Source organism: Cervus canadensis, chromosome 26 (assembly GCF_019320065.1).
Source record: "Cervus canadensis isolate Bull #8, Minnesota chromosome 26, ASM1932006v1, whole genome shotgun sequence".
Lineage (NCBI taxonomy): Eukaryota > Metazoa > Chordata > Mammalia > Artiodactyla > Cervidae > Cervus > Cervus canadensis.
The window spans coordinates 15,113,422-15,132,661 of NC_057411.1; the positions used below are offsets into that span (position 1 = coordinate 15,113,422).

Here is a 19,240-nt window from a genome sequence, read left to right on the forward strand (position 1 = left end):
AAGTAAAAGTGAATTCGCTCAGTCGTGTCCGACTCTTCACGACCCCATGGACTGCAGCCCACCAGGCTCCTCTGTCCATTGGATTTTCCAGGCAAGAGTACTGGAGTGGGGTGCCATTGCCTTCTCCGGATTAAGCCCCTACTGGCCTTCAAAACTAAAAATGTTCTGGGGGTTTGTCTTCTTGGTACAATACTCCCAGACTGCGGAGCCTATTATGGGGCTCAGACTTCTCACTCCTTGGAGAGAACCTCTGCAATTGTAATTCTCCTCCCCCTGCACTACCTAAAATATGTGGGTGGAGTACTCTGAAGTTACATGGTTATCCCAAGAGCAGAGGCAAAGCTGTCATTTAAAGGGACCATTTGCTTCATTTTGAATATGGAGGTGACAGTTTCAAAGGCAGTTACTTGTCAGAATTTGATCACTAAAATCTACACACATTATTTCCAGGTTTAGTATACCTTCTTTGAGAAACATATTATGATATAGAAGAGCAAACTTCAAGTTTGTTTGTCAAATGCTTTTGTCAAAAGTCAGAATGCTGCTGGCCTTGCTATTTGCCTGTTAGTTACTTACATTTTTGATTTAAATTTTTGATTTAAATTTGATTTAAAATTTTGACTGCATGGTTTATTTAAAAATATGTGTTTACTAATATAGTACCTACCTTTGAAAGCTTATAGTGATACTGGTTGCATAAAATGAGATACTGTATGTATAATACTTAGCAGTTATTATGATATGTAGTAAAAGCCATGTTCCTTAGTTAGACTTGAAATCAACACTATTTTATATGCTGAGATTATTTTGAACCAATATAAAGTGACTCTTATTTTCATTTACATGATCAATGAAGTTTGAAACTGATTCATTTGTAACAACACAGGACCTTAAAAATAAAAATGCTTTTGCAACAAAGTATGCAGCATAAGTAAACGTCAGATGTTTTTATAATTAATATAATCTGAAATTTTTAATAAGCTCTATTACACATGAACTTGATAACAGTGCACAGTTTCTCTCTTATTACTTTTATAGCAGTGCTTTTAGTATTCCACTGAAACACGGCCAGTGAATGCACAATATTCTTAGTTACCATTATGAGGGGCTCTGTATATTACAGTCTTTTCACTGTGTCTGCTGTTAGCTAGAAAAATGCTGGGAGCAACAGCAGCTACTATCAACAGGGAGCCATATTAATTATTTGAAATGTGCCTCATAAGAGGAATCAGCAGAGTTTATTACAAGTGGAATATTACTTGAAACGGGGAGGTTACTCTAACTGTTATCATAATCTATGTATCATTAACTTTCCTTGTTTAGGAAAAGAGATTAACAACCCTGTAAAGTGCTTTAGTAAATGTATAAAATACAACTGCATATCCCTTGTAGAAAGAAAGTGATGGGTTCTCTACTTGTACCCAAATTTTTTTTCATATAAAGTGGCTTTAGTAATTGAACTCTGTAATTATACTTTCTTGCTTTAAAATTCTAATTGCTTACTGGATTATCAGTATACAAGCTATAGCTACTTTGAGCATTAGAAAATCCTTTTGTTTATAGTTAGAATTTTTTTTTTCAGTCAGTAACTTGGTCTTCAAAGGAACTTTAACACTTTAACTCATATGACAGAAAGTGTATTACAAGTTTGTGTATAAGCTGGCAAAATGCTTTACAAGAAACAGAGAATGAATCCATCTACCTGCTTTTTATATTGTGGTTAGTTGTTATTTTTCCATCAAATACAATAAGCAAGTAGGAATAGTTTTCAAATAATAAGTAAAATGTTGAAAAGTAACATAGTAATAAAATTAATTAGGATTGTAAATAAGTGCTATCTAAATAAGAGCTATTGAAAGTGTTATCTTTCAATAACATGGAAAGACATGGATGCCTGTCTGGAGATTGTTTGTTACTGATCTGCCTTGAAATAAGTGCAAAAATTAAAAGCCAATGTTTAGAAACATTTAAAGCAAACAGAGTATTTAATGTCTCTTTAGAAATGAAAAATGGGGACTGTATTTTGTATGTCTTTGTTTTTAGTTTTTATATTTCATTTTTCTTGCCAATGACTTTAATGGTGTTTTTCAAAGTGTCATTTCACAATAAACATGATTTAAAAGCAACAAGAATGAAATTGGAGAAGGAAATGGCAACCCACTCCTATATTCTTGCCTGGGAAATCCCATGGAGAAAGGAGCCTGGTGTGGTTGAGTCCATGGCGTCACAAGAGAGTCGGACATTCCTTAGCAACTAAACAGCAACAATAAAATTAGCTTAAGGACTGTTTTAATTAGTTGATGTTTGGATGACACATAATGTTTGTATTCTATAAGGCTATGAATTCAGTGTGCAGAGAGATGTGTGAAATCATAAAACTAACCAAAAGGTATAAAGACATAATTATAATATCTTAATGTTTATTTTTGGGTCCACAGGACAGGCACATCATGGACAGGTATCATACATCTCTCCACCAATTCACCTTGACTCTGACCTGGAAAGACCCCCTGTTAGAGGTGAGTTGTTGTATTCTTTTCTTTTTTTTTAAAGAAAAAGAAATTCTATTCATTCTTTGATGAAGACAATTAATTAAAGATGATGGTAAATATGTATGTTACAGGGCAGTGCTTGTTTAAAAAAAAAGGAGGAAAATGGTTTGTAAGGAATATGATAACAGAGAGTAAGTCTTATTTATAAAATAAGATGTGAAATATTGTTTTGAGAAATGCTTGTTAACCAAATAAGAAAGGTAGCTCCATAGTGAAGGACTAATTGAAAAACAACCTAGATTTAAAGATTATCATATAATCATTACCTTTTTTATTGAAACTTTCCTCTTCTACTATCTTTTTTTTTTTTTTAGTAAATTAAGATGTCTTAAACTAAGTTACATTGACAAATTTATTTCCTTGCAAACTGACATCTTAGTTCTATTATCTTTTAAAAACTCATTTTAGTATTAATAAAATTTATTTTTAAACTGTATAAATTGAAATTGTAAATTTAAATTGATGCCATGTGTTTAAAGGTTTTTAAAAATAACTAGTCATACAAAACAAATTAAAAGCAACATTTATCTCATCTACAGAATTTATCTTTCTACTTTTAAAGGATTGTTAACAAATTTTAATGTTCTATAATGTTTAATCTGATGTAATAGTAGACACAACTTTTAATTTCATAAATACCAAATATCCTAAGGTTAATTTTTTTTACTTAAAGTAATATAGTATATTTTCTTATACCTTCAATAATATGCAATAAAAATCATTAGATCTGTCTTTTATGTCTCCTCTGCTAGGAGTCTCTTATTTCTTTCTTTTCTGCCTGTTAAGTTTCTACCAGTGTTTCAATGCCCTGCTCTATCTTCACTTCCTGTTAAGCCTTTGCTGACTATGTGTTAGGCGGAAGCTAAGTGCATGCCTCTGTGCTCTGTGCCTGCCTCAGCTATTGTACCTAAAGTACATTGCATTTTAGTTTCTCAGGCTGAATGTTTCCCTTTCTATTTTGTAAGGTCCTTCAGGGCAAAAGTGTCATAATTATTATTTCTCCTCCAACCACTGCTCTGTGCTTGGCACATAATGGGAAGTCATACAATGATTTCTGAATCTGACTATCTATATCATGAAGGATGCAACCTCATTTTTTTCAAGAAGTAAGCTGAGCAGGAATAATAAGAGATTTCACAAAGAGGACACAGAATGTACCAAAATATGGGTTTGTAAAGGTTGTGATTTTTTAAGGAAATATGCTAGGCGCACAGTAAAATGGACGCAGTTTTAGAGGAAGAAACTGGAAAGACTGTAAAGGATTCTGTGTCATATGCCAAGTAGTTTGTCTTTTATCCTGGAAAAAGAAAGTCATCAAATATTTTTAATTAAGTTAGTGGGGTGTTACATTATAACATTATCAGTTCTTGATATCAGAAAAATATCACTGTCAGTGTAGATGATGCAAGATTGACAGAGAGAGGCTGATTCAGTAATCCAGGTAAAATATGAATGGGAAATTAACAGTGTATTGGTGGCAGTGGTAGGGTCTGAGAAGTATTTTGAAGAGACATAGCATTGATTGAGCAGATACAAGGGAAGGAGCAGAAATACCTCTAAGATTTCTATACTGATTAATTACCTGAATGCTTATAATGTGATTTCTCCTCATGAGGGAAATGTGAATTATGAATAGATGCCTTGTTTTAACCTTGCTAATTCTTAGTAGAATGTCATTTCCAGCAGAGGTGGAGGCCTACTTATGCAAGTTAGTGACTTTAATTCAGTTCTTCATACATAGTCCCAGTATAATTTGGGAAGAGTACTGTATAGTCATGAGTAGAGTAGTATAATAATCCACTCCAGAATTTAGTGGCTTAAGTCAAGAAGCATTTTTTATAGTTCTCAGAGTTGTTTGCATTGCATGTGTACTGACTTGACTGAGCCTGGCTGTTTAGTACTTAGCAGTCTGGTCGGTTTTGCAGGGGAGGAAACTCACTTTCAGGTTTGGTAGCCAGCCTGATGCCATCTTGGGCCTTCCCTGGTGGCTCAGACGGTCAAGCATCTACTGCAACGGGGAGACCCAGGTTTGATCCCTGGGAAGACACACTGGAGAAGGAAATGGCAACCAACTCCAGTACTCCTGCCTGGAAAACCCCATGGACGGAGGAGCCCGGTAGGCTGCAAAGAGTCAGACACAACTGAGCGACCTCACTTTCTTTCTTTGATATCCTCTGGGTGGTAGCCACATGACTCTCATCTTCTAGGAGGCTGGCACCGGATCATTCCCATCGTGACAGGACTCCCAGCAGTAAGTAGGAAAGTCCCAAAGCTCAGGTGTTGTTCAAGACTCTGCTTCTGCCACGTTTGTTATGTCCAGTTGGCCCAAGTCAGTCACATAATCATCCCCAGACTTCAGATATAGACTGCATCTCTTGAAGAAGGAACCACAATCTGAAAGAGTGTGGATAGAAGAAGGAGAGGAATTCGGGCCATGTCAACCTAGAGTATTCTTGCCTGGAGAATCCCATGGACAGAGGAGTCTGGCAGGCTATGATCCATAGGGTTGCAAAGTTGGACATGACCGAAGCGACTTACCACACATACAAGCAACCTACAAGCTAGGCAGATAGAATAAAATAAGTTTAGAATAAAATTTGACAAAAATTGAGTGATAAAATAAAGGGATTTAGAGACAGTAATTTTAAACTTTGGATTTCTAGACCTTTCTTGTCTTTAATTCCTCAACTGCTACACAGAAGACAGAAATAAGAACTCAACAGTGTCTTTGTGAGGATTAGGGATAATCTAGATTAGAGTCTGGCATTTGATAAGCTCTAGATAAATTGTGGCTATTAGTAGGTACTTTTGGGTTTGCTGTTGTGGCATATGGGAAGAAATTTGACCTTGAGGCCAGGCAGACCTGCATGACCTTAAGCAGCTTCTGTCTGTCATCTGTAACACAAGGATAGTAATGCAACCCTGGCAAGTTTATAAGGATGATTAAGTGAAATAGTTAGTGTCAAGCTCCTGGCAAATAATTTGACATAAACTAGACTCTGAAGAGGTAGTTGGCATTATTAAGAGCTTCACTTTAAAGTGGCATCATCTTAGTAAAAGTAGTGATGATACTGACCTGGTGAAGAATGAATTACCAGAATCCAACAGTTTCCCTGCTTTATGAAAAAGTAGAAATGTTGGTCCCTCAGTCATGTCCAACTTTTTGTGACCCCCTGGGCTGCAACCCACCTGGCTTCTCTGTTCATGGAATTCTCCAGGCAAGAATACTGGAGTGGGTGGCCATTCCCTTCTCCAGAGGATCTTCCCAACCCAGGGATCAAACTCGGGTCTCCTGCATTGGAGGTAGTTTTATTTGTTACAGTTTGAGTCACCTCAAATTGTTCTCTCTACCTTAGAAGGATTGTCCTGATAACTTGTAGTTCTCAAATCTTTCTTCTATATGCCCAAGACCCTGTTAAACTACTCTGATTAATACAATTACAGCTATAGTTATTAGCTCGTGTGTTATAGTTCTGAACCTTTTTTAAATGAACATTTAATTAGATAAAGAGGTTTGTGTAAATCACCAAAATTGTAGTACAAATGATCTTGTTTTTTTATTATTAAAACTATCTAATATTTAATTTAAAAACAAATATTGGAAATAGCATAGAGTAGGCAATATCATTACTTTGGAACCAAAAATATTTCCTTTCAACTATCACTCCTCATTTATCATCATTTACTATTTTTAATTACACTGTATATTTTTGATGTTTTTATGAAGTCAAATGACACAAATGACCTATAAATTATCTTTATATATAGAGAGAGCTCTCATGCATGTTATAGATTTTTATTTGAATATATGCAGTAAGATAAATTAAGTTCTTTATTTTGGAATTTTATCTCTAATAATTTTTGTTAGATTATATAGTAATATACTTTAACTACCTGAAAAACCACACAAGCTATTTTAGCTTTTCTTTTTCTACTTTTCTTCCATAATTTTATACATGTTAAGACTATGAGAGCTTGATATCCATCCCCCCCCCACTAATTTACAGTTCACTGTATACTTTCTCTCTCTTCCTATACCAGTTTCCACTAATGTACATGGATGTTCATGTTTTAGGAATTCTTGCTATATTCATATTAATTCCTTGAGTATTTTACAGACTTGACTATATTTTCATAGAATGTCATACTTAAGTTTTTTACATCAAAAAAGCAATAAAAAATAATATTTAGAATGCAGGAAAGAAAGCTGTGACAAAGCTAGGCAGCACATTAAAAAACAGAGACATCACTTTGCCCACAAAGGTCCATATAGTCAAGGCTATGATTTTTCCAGTAGTCATGGACAGATGTGAGAGTTAGGCCATAAAGTAGGCTGAGTACCGAAGAACTGATCCTTTCAAAATGTGATACTGGAAAAGACCCTTGAGAGTCCTATGGACTGCAAAGAGATCACACCAGTCAATCCTAAAGGAATCAACCCTGAATATTCATTTGAAGGACTGTTTCTGAAGCTGAAGCGCCAATACTTTGACCACTTGAGGTGAAGAGCCAGCTCATTGGAAAAGACCCTAATACTTGAAATGAATGAAAGCAAAAGATGGGAGCGGCAGAGGATGAGATTAGTTAGCATCACTGACTCAATGGATAAGTATTTGAGCAAACTCCAGGAAGATAATGGAAGTCAGAGAAGCCTGGTGTGCTGAAGTCCATGGGGTCACAAAGAGCAGGACACAACTTAACAAATGAACAACAGTAATAACAATATACTTACCAATGTTTTCCCAGGGGACTTTTTAATACAAAGTGTCATTTATCCAACATACAATTATGTGTCAGATTGCTTCTGATATTTTGCCATTTTATTCTATTCTCACCCCAAAGGTTTTGTATTACTTGCTACTATTTTTTTTAATAGTTATTTTCCTTTTAGAATTTGAGATAGTGAACTAATTATTGGTAATCTTGGAATTATTTTTAAACTGATATTTTTAAAAAATAATTACATAATTGTTTTCAAATATATGTATCTATTACATTTTCATTTATTTTTCATGCTCTTAAATTTTATATAACATATGAATCATTCCAGTTTTAATCTACATGTCACCATAATACCTCCTTTCAGTTTTCTTGACTTCTTTCACTTTTGCTCTCATTTTTAGGGGGAAAAAAATGTCTTTTAAAATTAATGCATTTGTTTTTCTAATATATTTCTTCTTTGATAATGTGTATTCTGTAACCAACATGCTCATTGTAACCATGTGAAAAATGTAGTAGCACGTTACCAAATAGCCTTGAATAAATGTTGAAATTTATTATTTCAAAGTAGCTGATGTATATAAATTCAGTAGCACTTACCCACTGATGAGTAAATTTGAGAGATGCTGTTCCTTAAATCTAATGTGATCATACATGGCATTTGGTCACATAATTTATGCCTGTGATGATTATATATGCATTCTTCAATTTACAGATTTTATTACTGCACAGGGGTGTAAATTCCAATGGTTTACTAGTGCATTAATGTCACAATACATTACAAGATAGTTAACCAGAGCTGCCACTATAAATAGAAAAATAGTCACAGCCCTCACTATAAACTACTTAATAAAAATAAGATCCTGAATCAGCATTCACCATTGTAGTAATTTTTCTCGCCACACATCTCATTAATCAGGACTTAAAAAGAAATAGCTTTATCTAGAAGCCTTATTATTTTTAAGCCCTTCATTATTAAAATGTTTGTTACAATTTGTACTTAATTTAATAGGGTTGATTATATATTTCTTATGCATATAAGTTCTCTATGCTTTTCAGACATATTTCCCAATTTTATGTATTACAATTGGAAATGAAAGTCTACTTTGGTAATTTTGTAGCAGATTTGTAAATAAGGGCAAGGGAATTCTTAGCAGGGCTCAATAGAAGTTGCAGTTCTGAAGGTCATGTGTCCTCACCAAGGATCCTTTCTCCCTAACCTTTATTTTGCTTCCTAACTATTCACAAAATACTCTGCACCAGAATCAGATCTGTCACAGGCAGAATCACTCAATCTCTCAGTGTTTAGGAGGGAGTTTATTTGGGGAGCTGAATCAGAATCCTAAGCAGAGGTGAATACTGAGATTCAACTATACCAGTTGAGGCACCCTCTTCAGGAGAAGGGGACAACAGAGGATGAGATGGTTGGATGGCATCAACAACACAATGGACATGGGTTTGGGTGGACTCTGGGAGTTGGTGATGGACAGGGAGGCCTGGTGTACTGCGGTTCATGGGGTCGCAAAGAGTCGGACACGACTGAGCGACTGAAATGAACTTCATTTGAAACTGTTGTGTTATTGTTTGGTTTGGTTTCATTGTTTTTTCTATAAAATTGGCTGACAGCCTTAGCAGTTAATGATAGAACCCTTCCTATAAATTCTTCACAACATCATTAGAAATTCAATTCAGATAAGTTCTGTCAATAACCAAGGAAAGACATTAATTTCTGAAAAATGTCTTCCCTGTATGTAACTAATGGTGATATTTTTAATATTATGCTGCAGAAAAATTTGACTGTTCCCAGATACTTTCTGCCTTCCAATATGATGAGACAGTAGTAATAAAGCTGGCAAAAACATTGTTATATTTTATATAGTATTATGTATAATCTTCCTTTAGGTATGTTCTTGTATTTGATCATAAGCCTAATGTGACGTGAACAGTCCTGTCCGACTCTGCAACCCCTTAGATTGTAGCCCTTCAAGCTCCTCTGTACATGGGATTCTCCAGGCAAGAATACTGGAGTGGATTGTCGTTCTCTTCTCCAGGGGATCTTCCCAACCCAGAGATAGAACCTGGATCCTCCTGCCTTGCAGGCAGATTCTTTACCATCTAAGCCACAGTGAAGCTCCAAAGGGGATGTTGCAGAAGTCTAGTAATACTCAATACTCAATACTAAAGGATGTGTTGCATAAGCCTAATACTCAGTACTCAATACCAATTTATACATTTTTAAGCTTCTTTTTCTGTAATAAAATTAGTAATGTAAACATGGTTCCATTGGCAGATAATCAATGAATAGAATAATGCCAGGCATTAAGTTTCACTTCCAAACTGAATTACATTCAGCAAATCCACACACAGAAAATATTTTTTCAGCTCAAAATAAGCAGATGGTTCTGTGTGGTGCATATATATCAAAAACAGACTATAGCCAAAGATATAGAACCACAAATTTGAGACATTAGTTAACACACAATATTATTTAGTGAAATATAAAAACATTTGATACTGATTAAAATAAAATAAGATCAACACATCTGGCATTCTTACTGAGGAGTCTCCAGGCTTCTTTACTGTGCTATGATTATGTTTTTCTAATTTATTTGGTTAACAAATATTATATGGTGAAACATAATTTCCAAGCTTTATCCACCCTTAACCTAAGGTAATAAAAATTAAACTTGCATATAATGGAGTACTTTGACCATGTTGGATAAACTTCCAACTGTTGCAAATGCCAAGCTTTTTATGTTGTGTTTAAAGTATACTGTGAACACATATAAAATAGATACAGAGAGTATATAGCTTGTTATTATTAATGGTAAACACCACTCCCTTTCATTAAGTATGTATCTTATTCAGACACAAGAAAAAATATTTTATACACATTGTCTCCTTTAGTCTTACAAGGATCCTGTCACTTTTCAGCCAGGCTTATTGGTCATCATCATTCTATTTCTAGCATCAAGCATACAACTATAATACAATAAATTAATAATTGAATTTGGGCTGAATTTAATTGAAGTTAAATTCTAACTCAATGGTAAAATGTACTTTTTTCCCAATATCTTTAGGAATAAGTAGGATGATTTTGTAAATTGTAATCTACTTTCAAAGTATAAATTATTGTTGAAAAGTCAATATTTATCATTTGAAATAATTTAGTATACTCCTGCAGCCCCCTTGTGGAAGATGATTTATGTGTTGTGAATAATTATCCAGAGAAGAGTGTGATCAGGTAGGTTACCTCGTTAGGCTCCTAGTTAGCTTATCTTGGTGTTCTCTCCATGAGCCTGATTGAGAAGAGAGCTTGTTTGAACTCTCCTTCCCCATTGGTTTGATTAAATAATATTCTTAGTATCCAAGGGGTATTAAGTGAAGACAGAAGCTTGATACTGTTGTGATATGTACATTTTCCTTCAGATTTGGTGAGCCTAATGGTAGGTCCAGTGATAATGGTCCTTGACTTGAATATGATGATTCCTCCACTGGAGCTATTGTTCAAGCCAAGGAAAAGTCTATGGTATTAGGATATCTCTAAGAAGCTATGACCATGGTTCAGTTCGCTAAACTTCACACTTCCCCACACCTCCCAACCACCCCTGGCTCTCTGCTCACCCTCTTAAGATTGCTCCATGGCCCAGCTCTCCTGAGAATGCCACCACAGGTTCGAGTACTTACTTCTCTTTGTCTTCTTTTGGTTTTAGTCTCATTAAGATACATGAGAGTAGAACTGCTTTATTTTGTTCAGAAAAAAAATATTTAATGTTTTCCAGATGTCATAACTTTACAGTGAGGTATTACTAGTCATTAATAATAATAGCTAACATTGATTATACAAATTAACCTTAAGCATAAGATCACCTAAAAATTATCCATATGATCCCCTTCCTTCCAATTCTCAAAGACAGCTTCTCATAGTATTCGCCAGGATGTTCCAGTAGATACTACTTTTTTTGAGTTGACTTGGTATGAACACTTGATATTTATACTTAGTGTTTGTGGCAAGCTCTATTCTAAGCACTTGACATGGATTAGTACTTCAATAATTTCCCAAATCCAATGAATCAGATAGTATTATTGTTGTAACTTTAGGAATGAAAAAACTGAGACACAGAGAATTTCTTTAACTTCACAAATGTCAGACAAGTATTAAGTATTGGAGCTGAGATTCACACTGAGGCATCTACAGTCTGGTACGACAGTTTTTCATTTGTAAAACGACATACTATCGCAACTATTTAGTAATAAAATACTATAAGCAAGCAACAGGAGTCTGACCATCCATAGTAGAGTATTTTTTTTTTTAATTCACCACTCTCAGTACTCATCTCAAGAACACAATATGATACAAGCAGTTCAGACACTTATGTACTACTGCCCAATGAGAAACAATTTGTGTGTGTGTGTTGCTTTTTTTTTTCTATAAATAGAATGTTTTGTTCTGTTGCCATCCTTGTTACCTTCTACTCTTCATAAAATGTGTTACTTTTTGCTTACAAAAGGAGTGTCTAATACTGTGTTTCCCAGTATTCTCTCCCCAAAATGGTTTATTTATGTAATCACTAAAAAATAATGTTATATGTCTATACTCAAAATAATTGTGCTGCCAGGAGCAAACAGCTATCAGGTGTATTAGCCACCACCACCAAAGCCTGGGATGGGGAAGAAGCAATTGGCTTGAACTCCAAATATAGCAGTCACCTGCATCCCTACCTGCTAAATACTCACAGCTGCAAGGTTCTCATTTTTTTGGTGTACCCCCAGAATGCATGCATACACACACATATGCCACTCAGAAGTACCATCTCTAAAAATAATTCTTGACAATAGATTTAGAAGATTGGTATTATAAGGATAAAATGTATAGTAAATCTTTAAACTTTAAAATACCTTCTACTTTTACAGTCAGCTGCCTGTGATGTGATAAAATCTCTTTTCTCCAGGTTCATCTTTTTTTTTTTTTTTAATCCAGGTTCATATTTTATATCTGGATGGTAGTAGGTGAGGCTGTCACAGATACATCGTGTATATCATAGGAATGAGGAGAGTGAGGATCATGTTTTCTTAGTTCTAAAACATTTATGTATGGGAAGTATCGACTTTGGGTATTATTAATCCCATGACACGCAAAAGCAGCATTGCCTTTACACTAAGAGGCACTTGGCACTCTCAGTGCTGAGAAACACTTTTCTCTTAGCTAATTATAGCTTTGGGTCCAGCAATTATTTCCAGTTCTTCAGAGGCCAGCAAAAAAAAAAAAAAAATTCCCTCACTGGAGCAGTTAGTCCTGTTGTTTGGCATCAGGTTTTTCTGGGTGGAATATTATGAAATTATGCAGCTCCAATTCTAAGTTTTGTATTTAATCATGATAACCTTAGTTTATGTTAGGCTCAAAATCCTTCAAGCTCAGCTTTAGCAGTACGTGAACTGAGAACTACCAGATGCACAAGCTGGATTTTGAAGAGGCAGAGGAATCAGAGATAGTGGAGAAATCAAAGGAGACTCCGGAAAAAAAAATCTACTTCTGCAACACTGACTATGCTAAAACCTCTGACTGTGTGGAATACAACAAACTGTAGGAAATTTTTAAAGAGATGGGAGTACCAGACGACCTTACCTGTCTCCTGAGAAACCTGTGTGCAGATCAAGAAACAACAGTTAGAACCGGACATTGAGCAACTGACTGATTCAATGTTAGGAAAGGAGTTCGTCAAGGCTGTATATTGTCTCCCTGCTTATTTAACTCATATGCAAAGTACTTCGTGCAAAATGCCAGACTTAGTGAATCACAAACTTGAATCAAGATTATTGAAAGAAATATCAACAACTTTAGATATACAGATGATACCACTCTAATGGCAGAAAGTGAAGTGGAACTAAGGAGCCTCTTGATGAGAGTGAAAAAGGAGAGTGAAAAACCTGGCTTAAAACTCAACATTCAAAAAACTAAAATCATGGCATCTGTTCCCATCACTTCATGGCAAATAGAAGGGGAAAAGATAGAAGCAGTGACAGATTTTCTTTTCTTGGGCTCCAAAATCACTGGGAACTTTGACTGCAGCCATGAAATTAAAAGATGCAAAAAAATAAAAATAAAATAAAAGATGCTTGCTCCCTGAAGAAAAGCTATGACCAACCTAGGCAGCATATTAAAAAGCAGAGACACTTCTTTGTTGTCGAAGGTTCTTATAGTCAAAGCTATGGTTTTTCCAGTAGTCATGTAGGGTTGTGAGATTTGGACCATGAAGTAGGCTGAGCACAGAATTGATGCTTTCAAACTGTGGTGCTCCAGAAGACTCTTGAGAGCCCCTTGGACTGCAAGGAGATCAAACCAGTCAATCCTAAAGGAAATCAACCCTGAATAGTCATTGGACGTACTTATGCTGAAGCTCCAATAATTTGGCCACCTAATGCAAAGCGTGGACTTATTGGAAAAGATCCTGATGCAGGGAAAGATTGAAGGCAAAAGGAGAAGGGGATGGCAGAGGATATGATGGTTAGATAACATCACCGACTCAATGGACATGAATTTGAGCACACTCTGGAGATGATTGAGTTCAGAGGATCCTGGCATGCTATAGTCCATGGTGTTGCAAAGTGTTGGACATGACTTAGTGATTAAACAATAATAACAAACCTTAGTTTGCTAACTATATATGATCATGGACAAATTCAATGACAACATCAACAAACTCTTTCCCAAGATTTTTTAAGTATCAAACACCAAATATGATACTATATGTGAAAGTGCCTCATACACTATAGGTGACTGTACAGATATTAATATAATTTAGCACCAGTGCTTTATTGCTTTAGTCTAAATCTCATTATACCTCATACACACTAAGATCAAGAATATAAGTCCTCAAGAGGGTTTACAATGTTTTAATACTCCTTAAATCCTATTGGCTTATCTATGAAATTTTCACGTTAAAAATATCAATGTTTACCCTGTGAATTTTTGTACATTTAAAATCTCAAAAATGTATCAGACAATAAAGCTATACTTCAGCTTTTTTGTCCTTTCCTGAAAGACTGATTTTTATTTAATATTCTGTGCTGTTACATCTTAGGAATAGGTTAGCTTCTGCGCTTATAGGTTAAGACTAGAAAAAACCCACAGAACCCACCTTGAGATATCCTCAAAATTACCTATAAAATATGGTTTATCCAACAGTGAGTTGGATGTCAGAAAATGTGAATAAAAATACCTCAATTTTCTCTTGGAAGTGGAGGTATTTTTGTGATAATGGTGTGAGAAGACATGGAACCAAGGAGACATAGCTCTTGTAGTCGTCACTCTGGGCCATGTGTTCCTTGAGTAAAATGGCAAATGGTCTCCTCTCAAATCCTTTTTGAGTTAATATCATTGAATTTAAGTCAAATTAATTTTGCAATAACTATACTATAGGGAATAATTATTATGTGCCGAACACTGTACAGGAGATGGGCAATACAGTGATATACAGGAGAGAAAACCTGGGCTTAACCTGGTAGCGGAGGAAGTCACCAATATATAAATATAGATTCAACAACCAAGGTTATGAATAGGTTATGATTAGAAGTATAAAGAAGGTATCTAAGTGGATGATCAATGAAAACAGTTCTAGGGAGATAAATATTGAGCTGAACTGTGAGATCAGAATGAAAATGAGTTAGCCATGATTAAGGTTGCAGGATAGTGTAATCAAAGCCCCTGACATAGACAAGTCATGGTGTTATTTCATGGTTTTACTAAGCAAATACTGATTAGAGCTTCACATGTGCCAGGCTCTCCTGGGACTGTGCAGTTTAAAGGCCTGTCCCCACTTCTGTTCTCATGAAACTTACACTCTAGACAGTGAAAGACACAGTAAATGAACAAAATAATTAACAAATACGTGGATGTGATTAGTTCTGAACATAGAGGGAGAACTGAGGGTATAGGCAATGCATTTAGTCAGGACTCAGACTATATAGGACTTTTTCAAGGAAAAACCAGAGCTGGACAGTAAAGTGGTTTAAAAGTTTCTTTTTTAGAACTATTGCAGTAGAATAAAGACTCTGGAATAGAAGAGGCCTCCTCTTCAAATACAGCATGAACTAGTGAGAATTTATAGCCAAGGAACAGAGCAGGGATCAGTGGATGGAAAATTACTAAGATGAAACATCAGAGGTGAAGGTAATCCTGAAACCAACTTCATAGGATCCTAGCTGAAGACGGATCTGATGAGGTCCAATGGTGGAGATGAGGAATATGATCAGTTATGGAAGGCAATCAGATACTAAGGGTGGGGTTCTAATTAAACTAATTTAGCAGGGTCATTGTTAAAACTGGATTTTACAAGTGCACAGAAGGACCTGAAAGAAGGTTCAGGAGTCTATAATTAAAGTTTGTTCAAGCAAAGAATCGCTGTCAGCCTTGTAGGCCATGAAAGGAGTTTGGGTTTTATATTAAGATCTTTAAGGATCCCTGAGTAATTTTTACACAGAATTCTGCATAATCTGGTTTTGATTAAAAAAAAAAAAAAAAAACATGACTCTAGATCCGGTGTGGAAAATGGCATAGAATCCAATCATATTGTTGTGACCCTTATTTGAATTTCATTTAGAGAATTCCCTCCTGCCACTTGATTTTTTTTTTTTTTTTTTTTTTTTAAGATTCTCTTTCCTACTTCCCACTCCATTTTTCACCTTATTGGCCTTTGGGTAATGTGTGACTTCTCTGATCCAGAAGTGGAGAAAAATTTGGAAACTGGCTGTAGGGCTAACTGTTGAGCCCTTTAGAAGTGGAACCTGAGGGAACACATGCCTGGATTCCAGAAATGCATGGAAGTTATAGTCCCTGGAGGGAAGAAGGACATTAACTGATAACAGATAACCCGTGAAAACACTGTATTTGCCAAGCCCAGGCTGGGTACACTGAATATTGACCCTGTTAAAGCAAGAACAGCTTTAGATTCTCGGCTGGTGATTACTAGATTGTTAACCTATTGGTCAGGTTGGTCTGCATTGCCTCTGGAACTGGGAAAGCCTTCAGTGTCCATAACTGATCTGATATGAAATGAAAAGGCAGAAGCTAGCATGAGGGATTATAGCAGATCTTTGGGTATTAATGCTAGCAATTCAGTGTATCCTATAGAAACTAAAAATTACTCTGGGTATAGAAGGCTTCCCAGGTGGCACTAATGGTAAAGATCCCACCTGCCAATACAGGAGATTTAAGATATGAAGTTCCATCCCTGGGTGGGGAAGATCCCTTGGAGGAGGAAATGACAACCTACTCCAGTATTCATATTGCCTGGAGAATCCCATGGACAGAGGAGACTGGCAGGCTACAGTCCATGGGGTTGCAAAGAGTCAGACACAGTGAAGCAACCTAGCACACGTTCATGGTAGGCATTAATACCACTATTCTGCATAGAAATTTTGACTACTTTGCTTAGAATGGATTGGGAATAAAGAAAATTAGTCAGCTATTTCAAGAAAGGATTCTTGGGAGTGTAAACTTAAAGACAGTAACTTTGGGAATATAGAAGACATGATGGATTCATAGACTCTGCAGTTAAAGTTATAATAGGTCATGGTGAGTTTTTGGATATATTAGAGAGAAAAAATATGTAATTCCTTGATTTCTAATTTGGATAATTTGGGTGAATATTGATAATGTCCTGGAAGACAAGGGAAATTCATGTTCAAACTAAAGATCACCTATTATTAATTCTTTGAATATATATGCAAAATGAAATGTGATTGGAACTTGTTTCCTTTCAGTCCACGGGAGATACGAAAAATAATTTCAGGGGTGTCTGAAACCTTTAACCTTTTACAAGTAATTGAATTGGCCCTTTGGTCACAGGGTGGTTAGTTATCCCAAGATGTAATTTATTTAGAAGAGTATGACCAGTGGATTTATGGGATACTGAGTCTGATAAAGTTCTTTCCTGGAACCTGAAAGGCATGCCTGCCAGATTTTATTTAGGTTTTAATGAATGAATAAATGAGGGCAGGGCTCCAGAGTGAAAACCATCTCTGGTCATCAAATGGCCCATGCCTTTCCTTTGTTTCACTCTTTTGAACAATTGTACTCCTTCATTTGCAATGTGTGTGTTCATTTGAGAGGGGCGCCTCAGGGCACACTGGTTTCCTTTTTTGTTAGATAAAGCCATTCTTGAAGATGAAGCACAGAACATAGAGGCTGCACTGCAAGCACATAAAACCTGGAATACCAGCTGGAAAATATCTTAGCCTTGTACTTCTGATTTCTTAAAAAAAAAGGGGGGCGGTGGTGGTGGAATAAACATTCAAATTTTGTGTCGTTTTTCTCTGTTATATAAAAAGGTGATGTTGATATCTTACAGAAGAAGAGTTTTTAGAAGCAAATGCTCAGATTTTTAACACCCTCCCCAAAATATGTGGTATTATTTTTCTTTATAAAAGCTAAAGTATTTTCTGGTAAGTTTAAATGTATATGAATTAATGCTCTGGAGAGTTTCTTAATTGAGTACTTCATTTTGCATTTTACTGAAATGTGTATTTTAAAAACATTGGTGAAATTTGCCATTTCCCACCTGGCCCCAGCAGCAGCTGGAGCCTGGACCATTTTCGATGGCCGATGCTCAGGCAGCACTAATTTAAGGCAAATGCCGCATTAAAAGCCACCTCGCCACCTCTTCTGTTAGATGTACCTAAGGTGAAAGAAAGAGGATAATATTGTATTGAAGTTCCAACTGTTTTCCTTTTTCTCCTCTTCCCTTTCCATTTCTATTACCTTAAAACTATTAACTACTGGTCATGCTCTTAACATCAAAATACTTACAGGAAAAGATTTGTTTTGAATGAGCAGATGGACCAGTTCTAAGACAAGCTGCTATATTAATAAACATGTGCGGTGCTTTATCTGCAAATGAGCCTATTTTGACATTTCTCCTGGATGATTTGTATAACCTATCACTATCACACCTGGAGCAGGGACAATAAATGGGCACTTAATAGTCAAGCAGTGTGTGAACACCTTCATTATAGCTTCATTATGTCAGATATCATCATCTATTACTGAATGTCAGGCATTTAATTTATGAACAGTTACCCTACAGAATTAGTGGCCATACAAATGAATGATCCATTCATGTCACTTTTACTGTAAATTTCCTTCTCCCAATACCATCTCCTTTTTTAAACACATAGTATTCATTTGATATCCTCTTGGGATTTTAGAATATAAGATGTCTTGTTTATATTTATGAAATTTGAGAAGAGGGTAAATGTGAATCACATGTGATGTACAATTGCATATATTAATGTGCATATCTATTTAAAACAATAATACAGTTCTATCATTTACTTATGAACTTTTATTTAATTTTGGTAAAGAAGGGATAATGCTCTTAGGAAAAAGCAAAAGTTTCCCCAGAAATCTACAATGATACAAGGTACATATCATTAATACTATTGTTTGGTCACTACGTCATGTCGGATTCCTTTGCAACCCCATGGATTGTGGCCAGACTCCTCTGTCCATAAGATTTCCCAGAGAAGAATACTGGACTGGGTTGCCAGTTCTTTCTCCGGGGGATCTTCTGAACCCAGGGATTGAACCCATGTCTCCTGCATTGGCAGATTGATTATTTATCAACAAGCACCAGAGAAGCCCTAACAATACTGTACTGTGCATCTAAATGTTCATTGAGAGTAAATTTTCATTCTATGTATTTTTAGCACAAAATAATAATAATCCCAACAGTAATAATTCCACTGGACCATAATCAGCAGTGAAAAGTGAAAGTGAAAGTTGCTCAGTTGTGTCCACTTCTTTGCGACTCCATAGACTACAGTCCATGGAATTCTCCAGGCAAGAAGACTAGAGTGGGTAGCCTTTCCTTCTCCAGGGGATCTTCCCAACCCTAGGATACAACCCGGGTCTCCCGCATTGCAGGCAGATTCTTTACCAGTTGAGCCACAAGGGAAGCCCGAGAATACTG

At 35.8% G+C, this 19,240-nt stretch overlaps 1 protein-coding gene across 14 annotated transcripts in view; it reads left to right on the plus strand.

Moving 5' to 3' along the window:
• ADGRL3 (adhesion G protein-coupled receptor L3) overlaps positions 1-19,240 on the plus strand; it is a 709,244-nt gene that overhangs the window by 449,818 nt on the left and 240,186 nt on the right. For all 14 annotated transcript variants that reach the window (XM_043447764.1, XM_043447769.1, XM_043447767.1 and 11 more), the window contains one exon: positions 2,439-2,519. In XM_043447764.1, coding sequence (XP_043303699.1) covers positions 2,439-2,519 — 81 coding nt within the window. The remainder of the gene's footprint in view (positions 1-2,438; positions 2,520-19,240) is intronic.